This window comes from Osmerus mordax, chromosome 26 (genome assembly GCF_038355195.1).
Source record: "Osmerus mordax isolate fOsmMor3 chromosome 26, fOsmMor3.pri, whole genome shotgun sequence".
Lineage (NCBI taxonomy): Eukaryota > Metazoa > Chordata > Actinopteri > Osmeriformes > Osmeridae > Osmerus > Osmerus mordax.
The window spans coordinates 9,738,367-9,758,083 of NC_090075.1; the positions used below are offsets into that span (position 1 = coordinate 9,738,367).

General features: G+C 41.7%; 1 protein-coding gene across 2 annotated transcripts in view; it reads right to left on the reverse strand.

Moving 5' to 3' along the window:
- The window catches only part of negr1 (neuronal growth regulator 1), a 202,339-nt gene that overhangs the window by 100,041 nt on the left and 82,581 nt on the right, over positions 1-19,717 (reverse strand). For both annotated transcript variants that reach the window (XM_067230073.1, XM_067230072.1), the window contains exon 3: positions 13,289-13,414. In XM_067230073.1, the coding sequence (XP_067086174.1) occupies positions 13,289-13,414 (126 nt within the window). The remainder of the gene's footprint in view (positions 1-13,288; positions 13,415-19,717) is intronic.

The following is a 19,717-nucleotide window of genomic DNA, read 5'->3' on the forward strand; positions in this document are numbered from 1 at the left end:
TTAGTAAGAACCAGCACAACTCTAAGTTCCTATTTGATACCGTTGCAAAACTCACTAAGAAAAGTACACACGGTGTTAGTACAGATCTCTCTCCCAATGACTTCCTAGAATTCTTTTACCAAAAAATCTATGCAATAAGGGACAAACTACAGGCTAGCCCTGGAGGAATAGCCATGAACACTGAATATTCCTCTATACCAAGCATGCTGCATGTTGAGGCTCTCACTCACTTTAACCCTATTTCTATGGAAGCGTTCATAAAGCTGATAGATTTATCGAAACCCACCAGTTGCCTTCTCGATCCCCTCCCTGCCAAACTCCGTAAGGAACTTCTCCCTATTATTGGACCACCCATGCTTAGTATTATTAATAAATCTATCATAACCGGCCAAGTCCCTGACGATTTTAAACAAGCAATTATTAAGCCCCTTCAAAAAAAAACAAGGTTGTCTTAGCAACTACAGGCCAATTTTTTTGAAAAAGCTGTGGTACAACAGCTCACTGAGCACCTCTCCTTAAATCAGATTTATGAACCTCTCCAGTCTGGATTTCGTCTTCACCACAGCACTGAAACTGCATTAGCCAAGGTAGTCAATGATCTACTATTAGCATCTGACGCAGGCTCTATCTCTGTCCTGGTTCTCCTAGACCTAAGTGCAGCTTTTGACACTGTGGATCATGAGATCCTCCTGGAACGTATGGAGAACTATGTTGGGATTTCTGGTACTTCACTTCAGTGGTTTAGATCGTATCTATCTGACAGATCACAATTTGTCCACTATGATGGCTGCTCATCCAGGAGTTCCACTGTAAAATACGGAGTACCACAGGGTTCCGTTATAGGCCCTCTGTTATTTTCGCTTTATATGCTGCCTTTAGGAAACAATTAGAAGCTCTGGGGTAAATTTTCACTGTTATGCAGATGATACTCAGCTATATATGTCTATAAAGCCTGGAGAATTACCACACGCTATGGAAAAATGTGTTTCTGGGTTAAGAACTTGGATGACAGCAAATTTCCTTCTTCTCAATTCGGATAAAACAGAGATTCAAATTTTCGGTCTTAAAAAATACAGAAATTATTTATCCAATCTGACCTTAGACTTAGATGGCGTCAAAGTCTCTCAAAGCCAGCTGGTAAAAAATCTAGGAGTCACAATGGACCCAGACCTTTCGTTTGAGTACCATATTAAGTAGCGCCATTTGTATCATATTCGATACATGAGTTTCAGAGACCTCTACGTCATTATCATGAGCAATACTTTCCTTAAAAAAACTGTTGCATACGATCCTAGATATGTCTTCTGCCAATTGGTAGATTTCCAATGCATTACAGGCAGTATCATGCATTTAAACACCATTTTAAAAATGGCCGCCGTCACAAAGTGACTCGTTCGTTTTCGGTAGGGACGATCGTTGCTAATTTTGAAAAGTTTACAGTAAGAATAACATTTATAGTGTTTCTGATTTTTCAATATGAATATTTACTGTGTTGAAGCAGCCTATAATTGCTTAATGTTTCATTCATTATTTTATAGTAAAATTGTGTTGAAAATGTATGTATCAAATATGATACAGCAGGTTTATAATATTTTACCAAGTTTCCCGCATAGCCAATATACTGTATTTCATGATGCAATCTGGATTGTCATATCACAATGCCAAATACACTATTTTGTTAAATTTTAAACTAATTAAAAGTAAGGATGTCATAGTAAGACATATTTAGATTGGAATTTATGTGTTTTTTATATACAAAAACAAAGCTGTGGACCTACTTTCTTCATTTTTTGGCATTAAACCCCTGGGAAGTGTGAAACACTGTGATTGAAAATCCAAAACTCACATAATAGTTCCCAGACCAGCCATTGTTGAAACATAAAACAAGTTCATGGGAAGTGTTGACCTCCCAGATATGCTGTCTGCACTTTACAAGTTCAGCTTCTGATGGTATATGTATATTACAAAGACTGTAAAAAGGTTCCTGTTTGGGAAAAAATAAGAACCAAACCACTTCAAATGTTCCAAAAGCAGTGAAAATCATTTGTTATTGTTTTAAAAAGTAATATTATTTAATATTAATATTGTTTTTAAAAGTAGTGTTGCAATAAATACATTGACGAATATGCCTGGTGTATCAAATGTGATACAAATGAAATATCATATGTAAATTACAGTTAGGTCCATAAATATTTGGACATTGACACAATTTTCATCATTTTGGCTCTGTATACCACCACAATGGATTTGAAATGAAACAATCAAGATGTGCTTTAAGTGCAGACTTTCAGCTTTAATTTCAGGGTATTTACATCCAAATCAGGTGAACGGTGTAGGAACTACAACACATTTTATATGTGGCCCCCCCCTTTTTAAGGGACCAAAAATAATTGGACAAACCAACATAATCATAAATCTAATTGTCACTTTTAATACTTGGTTGCAAATCCTTTGCAGTCAATGACAGCCTGAAGTCTGGAACCCATAGACATCACCAGACGCTGGGTTTCGTCCCTGGTGATGCTCTGCCAGGCCTCTACTGCAACTGTCTTCAGTTCCTGCTTGTTCTTGGGGCATTTTCCCTTCAGTTTTGTCTTTAGCAAGTGAAATGCATGCTCAATTGGATTTAGGTCAGGTGATTGACTTGGCCATTGCAGAACATTCCACTTCTTTGCCTTAAAAAACTCTTTGGTTGCTTTCGCAGTATGCTTCGGGTCATTGTCCATCTGCACTGTGAAGCGCCGTCCTATGAGTTCTGAAGCATTTGGCTGAATCTGAGCAGATAATATTGCCCGAAACACTTCAGAATTCATCCTACTGCTTTTGTCAGCAGTCACATCATCGATAAATACAAGGGAACCAGTTCCATTGGCAGCCATACATGCCCACGCCATAACACTACCTCCACCATGCTTCACTGATGAGGTGGTATGCTTTGGATCATGAGCAGTTCCTTCCCTTCTCCATACTCTTCTCTTCCCATCATTCTGGTACAAGTTGATCTTGGTCTCATCTGTCCATAGGATGTTGTTCCAGAACTGTACAGGCTCTTTTAGATGTTTCTCTAATCTGGTCTTCCTGTTTTTGAGACTCACCAATGGTTTACATCTTGTGGTGAACCCTCTGTATTTACTCTGGTGAAGTCTTCTCTTAATTGTTGACTTTGACACAGATACGCCTACCTCCTGGAGAGTGTTCTTGATCTGGCCAACTGTTGTGAAGGGGTTTTTCTTCACCAGGGAAATAATTCTTCTGTCATCCACCACAGTTGTTTTCCGTGGTCTTCCGGGTCTTTTGGTGTTGCTGAGCTCACCAGTGCGTTCTTTCTTTTTAAGAATGTACCAAACAGTTGATTTGGCCACACCTAATGTTTTTGCTATCTCTCTGATAGGTTTGTTTTGATTTTACAGCCTAACGATGGCTTGCTTCACTGATGGTGACAGCTCTGTGGACTTCATATTGAGAGTTGGCAGCAACAGATTCCAAACACAAATACCATACTTGAAATGAACTCTAGACCTTTTATCTGCTCCTTGTCAATGAAATAACAAATTCCCATGAGGGAATAACATACACCTGGCCATGGTACAGCTGAGCAGCCAATTGTCCAATTACTTTTGGTCCCTTAAAAAGGGGGGGGGGGGCACATATCAAATGTGTTGTAATTCCTACACCGTTCACCTGATTTGGATGTAAATACCCTGAAATTAAAGCTGAAAGTCTGCACTTAAAGCACATCTTGATTGTGTCATTTCAAATCCATTGTGGTGGTATACAGAGCCAAAATAATGAAAATTGTGTCAATGTCCAAATATTTATGGACCTAACTGTACATTTTTTATTTTTTTTAATATGTTTTGACTTAAGGTCCAATAAACACTATAATAACAAAAAACAGAATTTTCCGGATATTAGTTGATGTGTCAGGCTTCACAGGGTTAAGCAAATGACCAGAACTGCATTTTTCCATCTACGTAACCTAGCCAAAATACAAAAATTCCTCTCAAAGGATGATGATGAAAAACTAATACATGCATTTGTTACATCCCGACTGGACTACTGCAATGTGTTGTTCTCTGGCCTCCCAGTTACCTACTAAAATTTTTTACAGCGGGTGCAAAATGCTGCTGCTAGATTATTGACTAGAACCAGAAAGTTTGATCACGTAACATCTACTCTCGTCTCTTTACACTGGCTCCCTATCCAAGCCAAAGCTGATTTCAAAGTGCTATTACTAACCTACAAATCTCTGCATGGATTGGCACCACCCTACCTCTCTGGTCTCCTTGCACCCTATCGCCCCGCAAGGACACTTCGATCTCAAGATGCCGGCTATCTGGTGGTTCCCAAAATTAAGAAAAAAACTGCTGGAGGCAGGGCGTTCTCATATAGAGCACCTCTTCTCTGGAACATATTACCTGTCTCAATTAAGGAGGCTGATACTGTTTCGACATTCAAAATTAGGTTAAAAACGTTCTTGTTTAGTCAATTCTATGACTGTTAAATGTAAGTGTGTGTATGTACTTTCTATGTAAACCTGGGGTGTGTGTTTGTTTGTGTGTATCACATGTAACATCTAGATTTTACAAATAAAGTAAACCTGTTACTGTATATTGTTATAGTTTCCGTTACTAGTTGGTGACAACGGGGGACGGGGCATTCTCACCTTTATTATATAAATATAACTTATCGTTGTCGAGTTCTTCTCCCCTGGAACAGAGTTCATGTTCCAACCGAGGGGGCTGGCGCTGTCTTAGTGTCTAGGGCTTCATCAAATACCCTTTTTTTGCTCTGCTAAATTGCTGTATTAGTCCACACTTGACCGGTGGGGATCTCATTCTAAATATGACTGTAACTGTTAGCTGCTCCTGGCCTTCTCTAATCGCTACTCTCCCCTCTCTGTCCCCCCTCCACACATCCCCTGTGGCGTGGGGGGTTTGAGCTGTCAGCACCTGCCTGGTCGTGGATCTGCCAATGCTGGACCTGGTCGCCAACCGGAAACCAGTCTCCATGACGGTCAACAGCGAGTTTCCTGGTCCCTTCCTACATCTACCAAGTTGAACAATGGATTTTGGTGTTTCAAAACCCATTGACACTTCCCTGCTGTATGACTATGTTAAGCCTGTGTTCTGCTCCTCTCTTTCACCAACCATCTCTGGAGGAGGGGATCCCTCACTGAATTGCTCCTCCCAAGGTTTCTTCAATTTTTTCTCCTGTAGTGAGTTTTTCTGGGAGTTTTTCCTTGTCTTCCCTGAGGGTTTAGGTTGGTTGAGGGGCAGTTCTATGGGCGTATGTGAAACCCTCTGTGACATGCTTGCGTGTAAAAAGGGCTATACAAATAAATGTTGATTTGATTTGATATTAATGTTAAATAACAATAGTGTTTTTGCTTTCAGCAAACACCATAATTATATGTTTTGCCTGCTGCAGGCATCTGGTGTGATTTATGTATTGTGCTGATTTCCTGACTCTGTCCAGTGCCTTTTTGTCAGCAGTGGTGCAACTGCTAAACCACACCAGAATGTTGTGCGAGATGATACTTCAGACAGAACAGTTGTAAAATGCTAAAAGCAACTTCTGGGGGAGGTTGATTGGAGTACAGTCGCTGCTGTGCTTTCTTCACAAGGGCTGTGGCGTTGGTTGCCCAGGTGATGTCCTGTGAGACGTGTGTCCCCAGGAATTTGAAGTCCTTAACCCTCTCTGCAGCGTCCCCATTTATGTAGACCAGGGCAAGGTCAGTCCTCTTCCTATGGAAGTGTACCACCACCTCTTTGGTCTTAGATGTGTTGAGAGACAGGTTGTTGGTGGAGCACCAGGTGGAGAGTTTTGGGATTTCATCCCTGTAGGCAGACTCATCATTGATGTGAATGATGTGGTGTCATCCGCAAACTTGAAAAAAATATTGCTGTCATGAACTAGGGAGCAGTCGTGAGTGTATAAGGTGTATAGCAGGGGACTCAACACACAACCCTGGGGGGCCCCAGTGCTGAGTGTGAGGACTGGGGACGGTCTGTTAAGAAGTCGTACGTCAGTAAGGTCAGTCAGTACGGTCGAATATGGGCCCTTTGTGGGAGTTACTATTGCCCTGTAGTTACAACGTGCAGTCACTTTTTTAGCTTCGGCCAAATATGTCTTTCGATACACCAAGGTGATTCTGCACATAGAAGTTCAGACAGAAGACATCTCTAAGCAAAATATATTACATCTCTCTTTCACACTCTACGTTATATCGCTGCCAGCAGAGTGGAAGTGTGACACCCAATGGAGGTTTTGTTAGTTTTATTTTGAGCAATGTTTTGAAATATGGGTCATAGAGGCCAATTATAAGGAAAAAAACGGAACATTTCAGTGTTGTTGCCAGTAGGAACTAATGTGGCGCTGTTTTCTCATCGGGGACTCTATTGGCAGGCGGGTGTCGGTGCTTCCTCAATATGCTGAGCGGCGCGAAAGCAAGAAGAAGCACCTGTCGCCTGGGCCCCGTTCGTCGTAAGGGTTGAAGCTAAGTTAATCAATTGTCCCTTTAGCCCGTTAACATTAGCGAGCTGATTGAGAACAGCAAATATTAGTTCGTCAACGGCTGATCCGCATCCAAATCATGTGGTTAATTTCAATCAGGCTAAACTTATCAGGGAAATTGCACGTGCACGTCCTACTAGGCAGGAAAGGTCGATCACAAAAACCGTGATTTTCTAACGGTATGATGGCGGAAAAGACGAAAGAGAGAGCGGTGATATTCTCGCCATCCGAGCAAACTATTATAATGAGTCTCTACAAAGAAAATAAGCATATTATCATGGCTAAGTCAAACACCGCCACCGCTGCCAGAGTAAGCAGCTTGGCAAAAAATTGCCGATAAGCTAAATGCATACGTTTTGGGAAAATGTAGCCTATAGGCTCATCTTAAGTGCCTCATTACCCCAATCAATCAGATCACATTTCTTTAAATGTGCCTGCTGGCAGTAGGCTTAATGGAAATTAATCATCGAATGAGATCTTGCTAGCGAAAATAATGATCTCAACTCTTTCAGAATAAGTAGATAAAAACAAGGCCAAAGAGTATCTAATTGATACGAATTCATAGACACTTATGAGGATATATGTACTGAAAGCGCTTATATCATGTACTATGTGTATATGCATGTAGGCCTATGTGTAAATCCCTCTTTGATTTCATTGACTCGGACATGGCCAGGGAATATGATGAATTGATTCATCAGCTGGTTAAGCACCAAGTACACTTTTCTTACAGCAACGCATGCTGCGGCCTTGCCAATGTTTTCTGCATCGCCTATGCTGTATAAAAATGTACCCGACGCAAAAAACCTCAAGGCTATGCAGAGAGTCTGAAGCACAGTTAAAGTTTCAAGTAGCTTTATTGTCAATTTTTTCATAAAAACGGGAGTCAGTTGGCTGAGCGGTGAGGGAGTCGGGCTAGTAATCCGAAGGTTGCCAGTTCGATTCCCGGTCATGCCAACTGACGTTGTGTCCTTGGGCAAGGCACTTCACCCTACTTGCCTCGGGGGAATGTCCCTGTACTTACTGTAAGTCGCTCTGGATAAGAGCGTCTGCTAAATGACTAAATGTAAATGTAAATAAAAAGGAATCGATATGACGCTTCCCACTCTCCCACAGTGAAACATAAAAAGCACAGGCACAACAGGTAAGACAAGACATTTCCTAAAACATAGCGTTACATATTCACATACAGCAGCATAAGCTCATAATTAAGCTTGCTGCGGCGTGTGATATTTGCAATGTACGGCCCGAGAAGGTCTTGCAAATAAATGAGTCCTTGTCGGCTGAATCAATATCGCTCAAACAAGAACTCATCCGTGTGAAATAAAGGATCTTGGCGATCGCGAAGAACTCTATTGGTATGGAAAGCTAATCGAACTATAGCTCCTTGGTCAACTGGGTCTCTCAAAAAGGGAGCTACCATGTTATTTTCCGGGGGTGTGGCAAGCTTATCCAGCTACACTTACGTTAGCCTGCTCTGGAGCAGGTTAGTGCTAATTGATATGTTACTATGGTGATTTATCGAAAGTTGCTTCCACGAACCAAAAAGAGGGGCTTTTTTATCTTAGCCTGAAAATTAGCTCGCTAAACCGCTTAGCGAGCTACGATGAATACCCCCCTGGTCTCAATTCTTTTCCTGTTTTTAAAGATTCTTATCTGTCTATGGGTCCTCTGCCTGGGACCTGTAACAGAAGCAACGCTGCTCTTGAAAATGTACGAAGAAATGCAAGAAGAATTCTGAAGGTCTAGCAAACGATTTTGCTAGCCAATTAGTTTGCTATCTTACACCTTTAGAGTGACTAACTTAACTACCCAAGCTAACAGCTACCACGAACACACAAATGTAAATAAACACAACCTCAGCAAAACACAATTAAAGAATGCTTTTTCGAACTACATAAATCCCCCAACCGTATCCTTTTTGTCCTGCAGCAAGACATGGGAACCAAGAGCGTCTCCACTACAATGCTGTAGTGTTCTTTTAGGGTTGCACATACCAAGTATATAAGCTTAATGTGACATTGATTTTGTTGACAAAACAGTTGTCAATTGCTCAAAAAATTTAAATACAAACAATCTATGGCAGATCCCGGGACCGAACCTTCAGACTTGTATACATGCATCTAATCCATTACACCACTGACTCTACTGTGTTGTTTCAGGTTTTCTAAACACATGATGCAAGAAATCCCATGAGCTAACTAGCAGCATATTATCTACAAAGCACAATAGTTCTGGCTCTTCTTGAGTAGAAAATCCCAGCAGAATGAAACATTACCATTATGATTACACTTGTCGCTAACGCAAGTCGGGCCTACATGAAAAAGTCTCACTTACGTTAACGTCAACTCAGACTTAAGCCTCAAGCCGTTCCACTAACGTTTCGTTCCACTAACAGGCAACGCTAATTCAAGATAGACCTCAATAAACTTAGATTGTGCGTGCACACGGACAACCGAAGCAGCCCAGATCAGGCGATTGTCGAAAATAAGAGTTATGTTGCAAAAAGCAGAGCGTAAACCAGCAGAGCGGTGTTATTTTCAGCAGCGTAACTGAATTTTTGGAGTTATCCCGAAAAATTGCAATACTGATGCAATTAATAGGGCAAGGTAGACGATCTGGCAAACCTCAACAGGAGGTTGAGAATAATAGCCAAAAAAAGAACGTGGCAGCAATTGAAAATTGTATTTGGAGGGTCAAGTATGTGACCATGGTCAAGAAGGCCCTGGTTTGGACTTGATGTGGGCTAATAATGTTTTTGTCTTCACATCTTGAACAACATTAATTAATTACTTAAAAATAACTTTGCCTCACACATTTTTTAACTGATAGGCTATATGCTGAGCTTTAAAATAAAAGGGAAAGATAACTATGACTAAAATGGGGATTCACTGAAATAAGTATTATTGCACAGATCCAGCAGACTTTCAGATCAGAAGGTGACCCAAACCGTAGCACACTTGCTTGGCAGAACAGTCATTTAAAATTACTCAGCATGACAAAAAATATATAATTGTTATATTACGCGTGCATATTTAATCCAAATCCAATTATTACTATGCATGGACAGCTGCCCCATATTTCCAATTAACATAGTCTGCCTCCACAGGTCCAGTTGGGTTTTGGACAGTGGCAAACTGTGTTTTTTTGTAGGGCAGGGGCAGAAAAATGTAAAGGGCTGCTACTGCGCGACATGGGCTCTCACCAGTGTAACAATGGGAATGGGACGACACCCCAAGTGTCGTCACAGCCTCACTTTGGGAAAGCATGCCCTAGTGGGCACATTGTAGGGGAGACTGTTGGGCACAGCTTCTAATCGTCTTCTTTGGAAAAGGCATAAAGGGCACGTCATAACAGCACTCTTTTCCATTGGAAGTAAGGGCACGGGAACAGTCAATTTTTTTTATTGCGTTTAGGGGCACCCTGGGCACTCAAGCATATTTCACAATGTGAATGGCAGACAGTAGGGCACTTGGTCTAATTTTTGCCACTCTAGAGGGCATTATGGAGACTCTTTTTCAACCCTGGGGGCACCAGGCAAGTCACCCCCTGAGTCTTCCAGTGGGCCTGGTTACACCCATGGGGACAGTATATTGCACCTATAACATTGGGGAAGCCAGAAGGAGAGGATTAAGTAATATAGAGGCTTGTCAACATACTTTATGCAATTGAATAAAAAGTCTCCTTGATTCTTTGTGTTTCAAGATGACCTGGAAAACTGATAAAAAGTATTCAGGTACTGCTTTGAAGCAAGGTATACCCTTCTTATTTCCTGGCATACAGTTGACTTTGCAAAACCTTTCTGAGTCACCAATCCTGTACAAGAATGTCCCACATGCAAAGGAACACAGAGATGCAGACAGACTGAACAGTGGGCAAGGCTTGGCTGCAGTGAGTTTGCTTCCTTATGTGTGATTCCAGCAGACTACATAGTCTAGGCCTACCTACATAGACTGCAGTCTACTACCCTCCTTTCTACTATTATAGTGTACTACTCTCCTTTCTACTAAGGATGGTAGGCTGCTCTTATGTGTTCATTGCCATCCTTAAGAGTTGCTAATCTACCTAGATAAACTATGCTGGGCCTGCTGTACCTATACCTCTTCCACAGATGCTGGTCAGGGAAACATTACTTCTGTCTCTGAAGGGATAAACGCTCTTTGTATAATCTAAGCACTTTCATCCACAGGGTTGTCGAAGAACGGATATGCCATAATTGATTGTAACTTGTCTAGACGCTCTGCTTAGTTTAGGCCTTATTTTATGTCAATTAACCAATGGCTTTTGAAAACAGTTAAAGTTACATTATTTCTTAACTTGCGTGCAGAGAGTGTGCAGAGTGCACAAGCCATTTTTTTGGCATGGATGTGTGTTCAAAATAGTTTTTTGAGCTTTATGTAATATAAACATTACTCATTGTTATATTTGCCGAATTTATTTAACAATGAACAGGGCTCTCAAGTGTCACGCATTCCATCCATTTCTCACGCTCTCACCTAACACCTTGTATTTCTCACGCATTTCAACCATTTCTCACGGTGAGAAATAAGGGATAACTTGTCCCGCGATATACAATTAGTGGAAGAGGCTCAGGTATACTGAGAGTTGTTTCAAACTTCGAATTTATCATCAAAGGACAACCAACACACAGTTCTGGCTATATTTACCATCAGTAAGCTTTGTGTTTAAACTTAGGTGTTAACTTTTATTTCTAAATATGTTTTCATCAGGGTTGTTTTTTTCCATGCATGCTTGTTTGTTTACGTCCAAGGCTTGACTTCTAAGGAAATCAACAACATATTTATTAATTTTGTCTGGAAAAACAAACACCACCATCTAAAAAAGAAATAATTTCTGCATCCAGAAAAGAAGGGGAATTTGAATTATTACATTTTATCGATTTAAATAATACATTTAAAATCAAATGGGTTAAAGAATGTCTTAAAACTCCAGACTCTCTTCTGTATTTTATTCCAAACAATATCTTTAAATACATGGGTGGTCTTCCATTCCTGCTTATATGTAATTTTAACATTACTAAATTGCCTATTAAGTTATAAAATGTTTTCCTACAGGCTCTTCTGGCTTGGAAACTATGTTATGTGCATAACTTTTCACAACGGAACAATAGTGACATTACGGTTGGGAAAAAGTCTATATTTAAACAGAATTGGATTGATAAAGGTATTCTACATGTACATTATCTATTTGATGGCACTGTTTTTTTGTTTAGTTATGAGCGATTCCTTCTGGTTAAAGCCTTTCTTGTAACAATTATAGAGTTTAATTATGTAGTGAAAGCTATCCCTACTGGTCTATCACTTTTATTGAAATGTCATCTTCCGTTTCAAGCAGTATTGAGAATAGAATCTCGTTTGATGATAAATGGCATTGATTTGAGTTCTAAATACAACAATAAACATTCGTAACACATTATGAAAGAAGGAAAAGCTTTTTGGAACAATATTTTTGAAGGCACTAACTGGAAAACATCTTGGCTTCTACCTTACAAATTCTGTATTACAAATAAGATTAAAGAAGTACATATTACAATTTTACACAACATATATCCAACACATTTGCATTTCTCCAAGTTTTTAGATATTGAAAGTAATTGTAGCTTTTGCAATACTGATCCAGAATCTTTACCACATTTGTTTTACCATTGTATACATTTGTTTACTTTTTGGACCCGAATGGAAGATTATATTTTGTGCAAAACTAATTGTAATATCAAACTTGAGTGTAAGAATGTGATTACTCTTTTTGAGCATGAGGAACACGATAGTGAATTTATTGTAAATGTGTTTATTTTATATGGTAAATTTCATATACTTAAATGTAAAGTTACGAGACAGAACCCAATTTTTGGGAGTTAATTTAAGGGATATATAAAGACACTCATAACTCTGTGAATTTGTATGAGTTACTTTTTAAGGAAGAGTAATGACTCCAATTTTCTTTTTTTCCTTTTCATAAAGTAAAACTTACTGAATTATGGATGAGTAGGTGTCTGTCATTTGTATTCTTGCAACCAAAAAAAGTTTGTTTGTTTGCCGTTCTTATTCTTTCTTGTTTTCTGAGGCGGGTTTGCCTAAGCCCTCACATATTTAGCGAGAACACACCTAAAAGTCTGTGAGGGTAGACATTGGGATTGGGCCTAACAGTTAGTTAACTCCAGATTGATTCTCCAGCCGTTTTATGGGGGGTAAAAAACGTTAGTCCCACACATTGATTCAGAGCGTGCACGGAGAGAGGGGGCTATTCACAGACTGGTCCGTTGTAATGAGAGAGATAGAACGCGAGTGGGGCAAGAAGGGGCTAAGTGAATCAATGCGCTACACGCAGCTCTACAATTAAATATTATTTTCCCATGTTAAACAGTAAAACATGTTGCCGGTCTATTTTTTTGTGTGGCGGCCACCACTAATAAATCTATGTATGGGACACTGCTGTGTGCATATTACCGATTTAATTTCACTTTCACATTACTTCGGTGGCAAAAGGCCAGAAATCTATGGATTTTACATCATGGACCATGAGAGATTCATTCTAGAAGAAGAGCCACACTAGCTGTATGACACCACGAATCCACAAATAGCGTACACAAATATGTATCTTGCAAACTCGCCAATACAGCAACCTCGCAGCTTCTTTTTTCTGCTGTAAAGACAACTATGCGCCGCGGACGCGTCCGGTAAAAAATATTTAAAAAATTTAAATATGTGATATTTTAAATAAGTAAAAAGTCTATTTCAGGATGTGAACTCACCCAATGGTGTTATGTGTCTCCAGGAGATCGTGGGCTCTGGTTTTCCACTGGCTGTACAGATGAGTGATACATTGCTCCCCTCGTTAACTGTGATGTCAGAAGAAATGTCATATATCTTCGGAGGAACTGTGAAAGAAAATAGAAAACACACAAGTTAACATTTTGAATCTGTGACCCTGTATTCACTTACTAAAATACATTCCTGGTGAGTTCAGACAGTTGAATTGTTTGTAAAATTGTTGAAGTGAAGAGTGAGTCAGAATTACATATATAAAGTGATTCTGAGACCAGCTATATGTGGTTCAGCTTGGTTAAAGAAATCCTCTTCTTTGAAGCTTATGATTGCCAGAGATAATCATTGTGTTTACTTGTGTGGCGGAGTGGGCGGAGTCCTCTCCAGAGCTTAACTACTCACTGAACACAACAGGCAGAAGGACCCAGGGAGTCAACGACCCGTTGGGCAGAGGCCGATGAGGCATACCTGACCCCAATCACCCCTGATCAGCCCTCCTTTAAAAGAGCTGGCCAGGGTTCCATGAGGGGGGCTGATAAGAGGATGAATACCCCCACACTGACCTATTCTGGTGTGTTCTTCTGTTCCAACATGTTATACGTGTTCAAGCTGTGTAATATGGAAAATAGTTGGAGGTGCCGGCGATGTCAGAGGGAGGGCCGGTTGGTGATGGAAGTGGGCCGGTATTTGGACCAACCCACCCCCGTCGGCCCACCGGGGATTCCCCCGGTATCCCCGATTGCCAATCCACCCCTGATTTTAGGACATCCTCAGATCTCAGACTCAAGTGTCAGACTCAAACAAAAAGGCATCAGTTCTCGGACCAAAAATCGTCAGTCTCAGGCAAAACGGCGTCAACCCAGACGGCATCAGAAAAACCTCTGTCAGTCTCAGACAAAACTTTGTCAGAAAAAAAGTTGGCAGGGCTAGATGAGGGAGCTGTTGACTAGCTTTCTGAATTAGCTAAAGTAGATAGCAGCTTTTACAGTGAATAACGCGGAGGGTGTTGTTTCTGTTAACTGGTACAGCAAGCAAACTATTTGTGATATAATACAAAATAGTTGTTCATCTCCCCATTTTTCTTGGGAACTACAAAATAAGGGGAGTAGAGACCCGAGTTCCCCTGGTCTCTGGGAACCGGGATCACTGTCCCCTTGATCAGCAAGCTCGCCATATCCTTCCGGAGCGCGACTGCCTTCAGCGGGCAGGATAACCGTGTCTCCTGCACCCCTCTGAACGGAGGGGGAATCCGTTTGAACTGGATCACATAACCCTCTCTCAGTATCTTGTCCAGCCAGCATGGCAGTGCGCACGACTCCCGCCACTCTGCATAACGCAGAGAGAGCGGAGGAATACCGCTGTATTCTCGTATGACCCCAGCCGCCGCTGTTCCCCGAATTGGCGGCACAGCCCAAGGTGGGGTCGACTCGAAAGGGCTGGGGCTGCGCCCCCTGACCAAGAGAGGTCTGAGTGCTGTCCTCGAGAGGTCTCACAGCGTGACCAGAGGTCTGTGCGAACTGTCGCAGCGGTGGCTCATGTAAGCTCATGTGGCTCATGTAATTCACACGCTGTGTTATGATGCTTGGAGGTGGGTAGCGATCTGGCCACACGCTTGTTAGCTGGGCCAGACTCTGCTACGTGCGTGGTGCTCGATGGTTCGGAATCGCCAGTTGTGGAAAAGTCGCCAACCGAAACCAACTCCTTAACCCACTCGACAACAGTACAAGTGCGGACGGCTGTAACCCGCTCTTTCGAGGGGAACAGACAAGGGTGGAACAGGTGCCGCGGGAGGAGCAGCCTGCGTCGCTGTGGCCGCTCGTGCCACCGGACGGCGAGCTCGTTTCCTCCTGCTCTGAGAAGCACCTGTGGGAACAGAGGAGAAGGGAGCAGCGTTGGGCTTCTTCTGCAGGGGCATATGCCCCAGCAGGTGCTTCCTCTCCTGCTCCAGGCGCGAGAAACGTTCAGAGGCTGACACCACAGCCGGTCCGAGCAAGCCCTCGCTAGCCACAGGAGCATTTGAGCAGGGCGGACTTTTCTGCCTCTCTCATGGCTGTTAGAGAAAGCCACAGGTGGCGTTGAACAACTATGCTGTTGCCCATCGCTCTGCCAGCGCAAATCACTACCCCGTGGTTCAGGTGGAGCGCCGCGGACAGGGGCGTCTTAATAGCACTTGAGGCCCCTGTATGAGAGGCCGTATAGGCCATAATTCATACTTGGTCTCACATACACGCCATGACCTCACATATATACCATTATACTCTCACATATATACCATCATACTCTCACATATACACCATTATAATCTCACATATATACCATTATACTCTTGCACATAAACTACTTGGTCTCACATACAACACCATAACCTCACATATATACCATTATACTCTCACATATATACCATTATACTCTTGCACATAAACTACTTGGTCTCACATACAACACCATAACCTCACATATATACCATTATACTCTCACATATATACCATTATACTCTCACATATGTACCATTATACTCTCACATAAACACTATTATACTCTCACATATACACCATTATACTCTCACATATACACCATTATACTCTCACATATACACCATTATACTCTCACATATACACTATTATACTCTCACATATACACCATTATACTCTTGCACATAAACTGGCATACTCTCTTACACACACAAAAATACCCTCTTATATGCACCATCATACTAAAGTATGACAATATATGCAAGAGACAAATAGTATGTGTGAAACAGAATGTTAGTATATGTACGAGAATAACAGGATGTGTAAGAGAGAATACTTGTCTATGTAAGAGAGAATACTTGTCTATGTAAGAGAGAATACTTGTCTATGTGAGAGAGAATACTTGTCTATGTGAGAGAGAATACTTGTCTATGTGAGAGAGAATACTTGTCTATGTGAGAGAGAATACTTGTCTTTGTGAGAGAGAATACTTGTCTTTGTGAGAGAGAATACTTGTCTATATGAGAGAGAATACTTGTCTATGTGAGAGAGTTTGATTGAAAAGGAAGTAGTACTGAATTCTCAGTTCCTGATTGGCTTACACATGAAGAAGGATTTGGGGTAGATGTAGCTAACGCCCACCTTCCCTATCAAGACACGACTGAGTGACATGACAAGATGGATTCATTAATAACATTTTGCATACTCCAAATCCTGCGGCGTCATTGTCAGAAATGTTGTATCAAAGACGACAGCCATACACGGGGGCTGTTTCTAACGCTAACGTTGACAATGAAATGCGCCGGCTCTTCAGACCTGGATCAGGTGCATCAAGGAGCGGCAGCAGCACTCTGTCAGGAGCTAGTCTTAATGCCAGCCAAGTGATGGCGCAAACCCAATATCAAACTACGCAGTATTTCGGTTAAGACTAACTCCTGACAGAGTGCTGCTGCCGCTCCGTGATGCACCTGATCGAGGTCTGAAGAGCAGGCGCATTTCATCGTTAGCGTCAGAAATAGCCACTGTGGATGGCTGTCGTCTTTGATTCCAACATTTCTGACAACGATTCAAGCAAATCCACAAAAAAACTCAAATGTAGAATTACATAGTTGTTTAGGAAGCTATACCGACCCCCACTACTTGAGTCAAAAGTCCTAGATCAGTTTTTCAATTGATGAAACAAACTATCATTTAAATTAAATGCCTGTGTGAATACCGTCCCGTGGCACTGGGGTTTTAACCGTTGACGTCTTTAATTAGTCGAGTGGTCTTTACACCCTTGGCTACTAACCTAAGCTTCAATGCCACAACCTGAATTTGATGTAAATCTGTTCACAACATTTTCCAGTTGGGACTTTTAGGATCCTATTTGAGTGTAGGCCCCTATGCACGATGAGTGCCCGCACCCATTCACTGCAACGAAATAGCTTCATGGATCCGACTCGGAATCTGAGCTTAGAGACGCTTGACAAAAAATGTGTTTGGCGTGTGGTGCGTTTTGGAATTGTTAATGTGATGTGTTCCCATCGTATTTAAGACGAAATAGTTTACAAAGAAGAGGTTTGTTAATGTGACTGTATACATATCTCACTCATACTGGCTAATCAGCTAACATGTTAAAGTAGCCTAGTCTACATCCAAAGTCGCCGTCGTGAAACTAGCCTCATTTTCACAAAAAGCTTCGAGGTAAAATTAAACCTTTAAAAACGTCTACATTTAGCCAATATTATTGTGCACAATTATTTTAGTATAGTTAATATGTAATTTAATTCCATAATTTCCCCAGGAATAACTGTAAAAACGTATTTCAGGAACGGGTCTGTCCTCCCTACAATAACGCCGCAGCATTTGGAGTATTCAAAATGTTATTAATAAGTCCAATGGCTTCATTAAGCCGCCCACTCTCTGCCATCTTGCCATGTCACTCAGTTTCGTCTTGATAGGGAAGGTGGGCGTTAGCTACATCTACCCCAAATCCTTCTTCTTCATTTGTAAGCCAATCAGGAACTGAGAATTCAGTACTACTTCCTTTTCAATCAAACTGCCTTCCGTTTCAATCAAACTCTCTCACATAGACAAGTATTCTCTCTCATATAGACAAGTATTCTCTCTCACATAGACAAATATACTCTCTCACATAGACAAGTATTCTCTCTCACATAGACAAATATACTCTCTCACATAGACAAGTATTCTCCCTTACATAGAAAAGTATTCTCTCTCACATAGACAAGTATTCTCTCTCACATAGACAAGTATTCTCTCTCACATAGATAAGTATTCTCTCTTACACATCCTGTTATTCTCTTACATATAGTAACATTCTGTTTCACACATACTATTTGTCTCTTACATATATTGTCATACTTTAGTATGATGGTGCATATAAGACGGTATTTTTGTGTGTGTAAGAGAGTATGCCAGTTTATGTGCAAGAGTATAATAGTGTATATGTGAGAGTATAATGGTGTATATGTGAGAGTATAATGGTGTATATGTGAGAGTATAATGGTGTATATGTGAGAGTATAATAGTGTATATGTGAGAGTATAATGGTGTATATGTGAGAGTATAATGGTATATATGTGAGAGTATAATGGTATATATGTGAGGTCATGGTGTGTATGTGAGAGTATAATGGTGTATACGTGAGAGTATAATGGTGTATACGTGAGAGTATAATGGTATATATGTGAGAGTATAATGGTATATATGTGAGAGTATAATGGTATATATGTGAGGTCATGGCGTGTATGTGAGATCAAGTATGAATTAAGTCCTATACGGCCTCTCATACCCCTGGGCTATGGACTTTTTATTTATTTTTTGAGGCCCCCCACACGCTAATCGCACAAGTTGCTTGTATTGTTATTTACATTCCGTTGCACGGTTTAGGCTGAAATTCAGTTTTTGTGGAAAAAAGTGCCTTGTGTCAACGAAGGGACTAGTGCTAGCCTACGTCACAACGTCAGCACACGTTAGCAACGACGCATGGATACAACGTGCATTGCTAATGCACAGCAAGTATCATATCGTGCCGTGGTGTACTAGCAGCATTATACATTTAAGCAATTCAAGACTTGCATGTACAGTAAGTAAAGTAAGCTTCTCCACGCAGGGCTCTAGACTGAGACCAAAAAGTCGCGTTTGAGGGCATATTTTCAGTTAGCAGATGGTACCGTTTGAATCGCGATTCCATCTGAAAAATACTGCCTGTGACAACGTTGTTAGAATAGCTTGTCTCAAAGGGGGTTCAGCTTGTTTCATATTAAATGGACCCATCTGCAACCGACGCAAGCAAGCACACCCTACAAATTGTACCCTCTCTAGTTCTTGTTACATCTTGTAACATTTTGTTTAGATAAGGGGGAGGGGGGGGGGATGTGGAGGGGCTCCCCTCCCTCCACATACACCACCAGATGCCACTGTAGAGCAGAGTAATGACACCGCGAATACGGACGTTTATCATCATTATTATTTTGTATTATTATTAAGAGGCCCCTGATTGGTCGAGGCCCCGGGCTTAAGCCCAGGTAAGCCCGTGCATTAAGGCGCCACTGGCCGCGGACGCCATCCTGGCCACCCGCTACGTCTCTTCGGCCAACAGTCCCTCAGGTCTCTCTGTGGAGAGCTTGGAGACCGCCGCCGTCAAAAGGGAAGCGTTACCGGAAGCAGCCACTGCCTGCGCACCCCAGACATATGCCTTATCTGCCAGAGAGGCAGTGAGCTTGTTCCGGGGGGACGGCAGGATCACCTTCCTCGCCGTCATCCAGGTGCTCGCCCCTGGCACCAGGTACGCCACGAGGGACAAGGGCGGGGGACCTGACTTTGCCGCCTCTCCCAGCCTGTTCACCCTCGTGAACGGGAGAAGCGCCTTGACTGGCGCGTTAGCCATCAATGGCGCCTCCCACGAGCCCTGCACATCGTCAGCCAGTCTAGGCATAG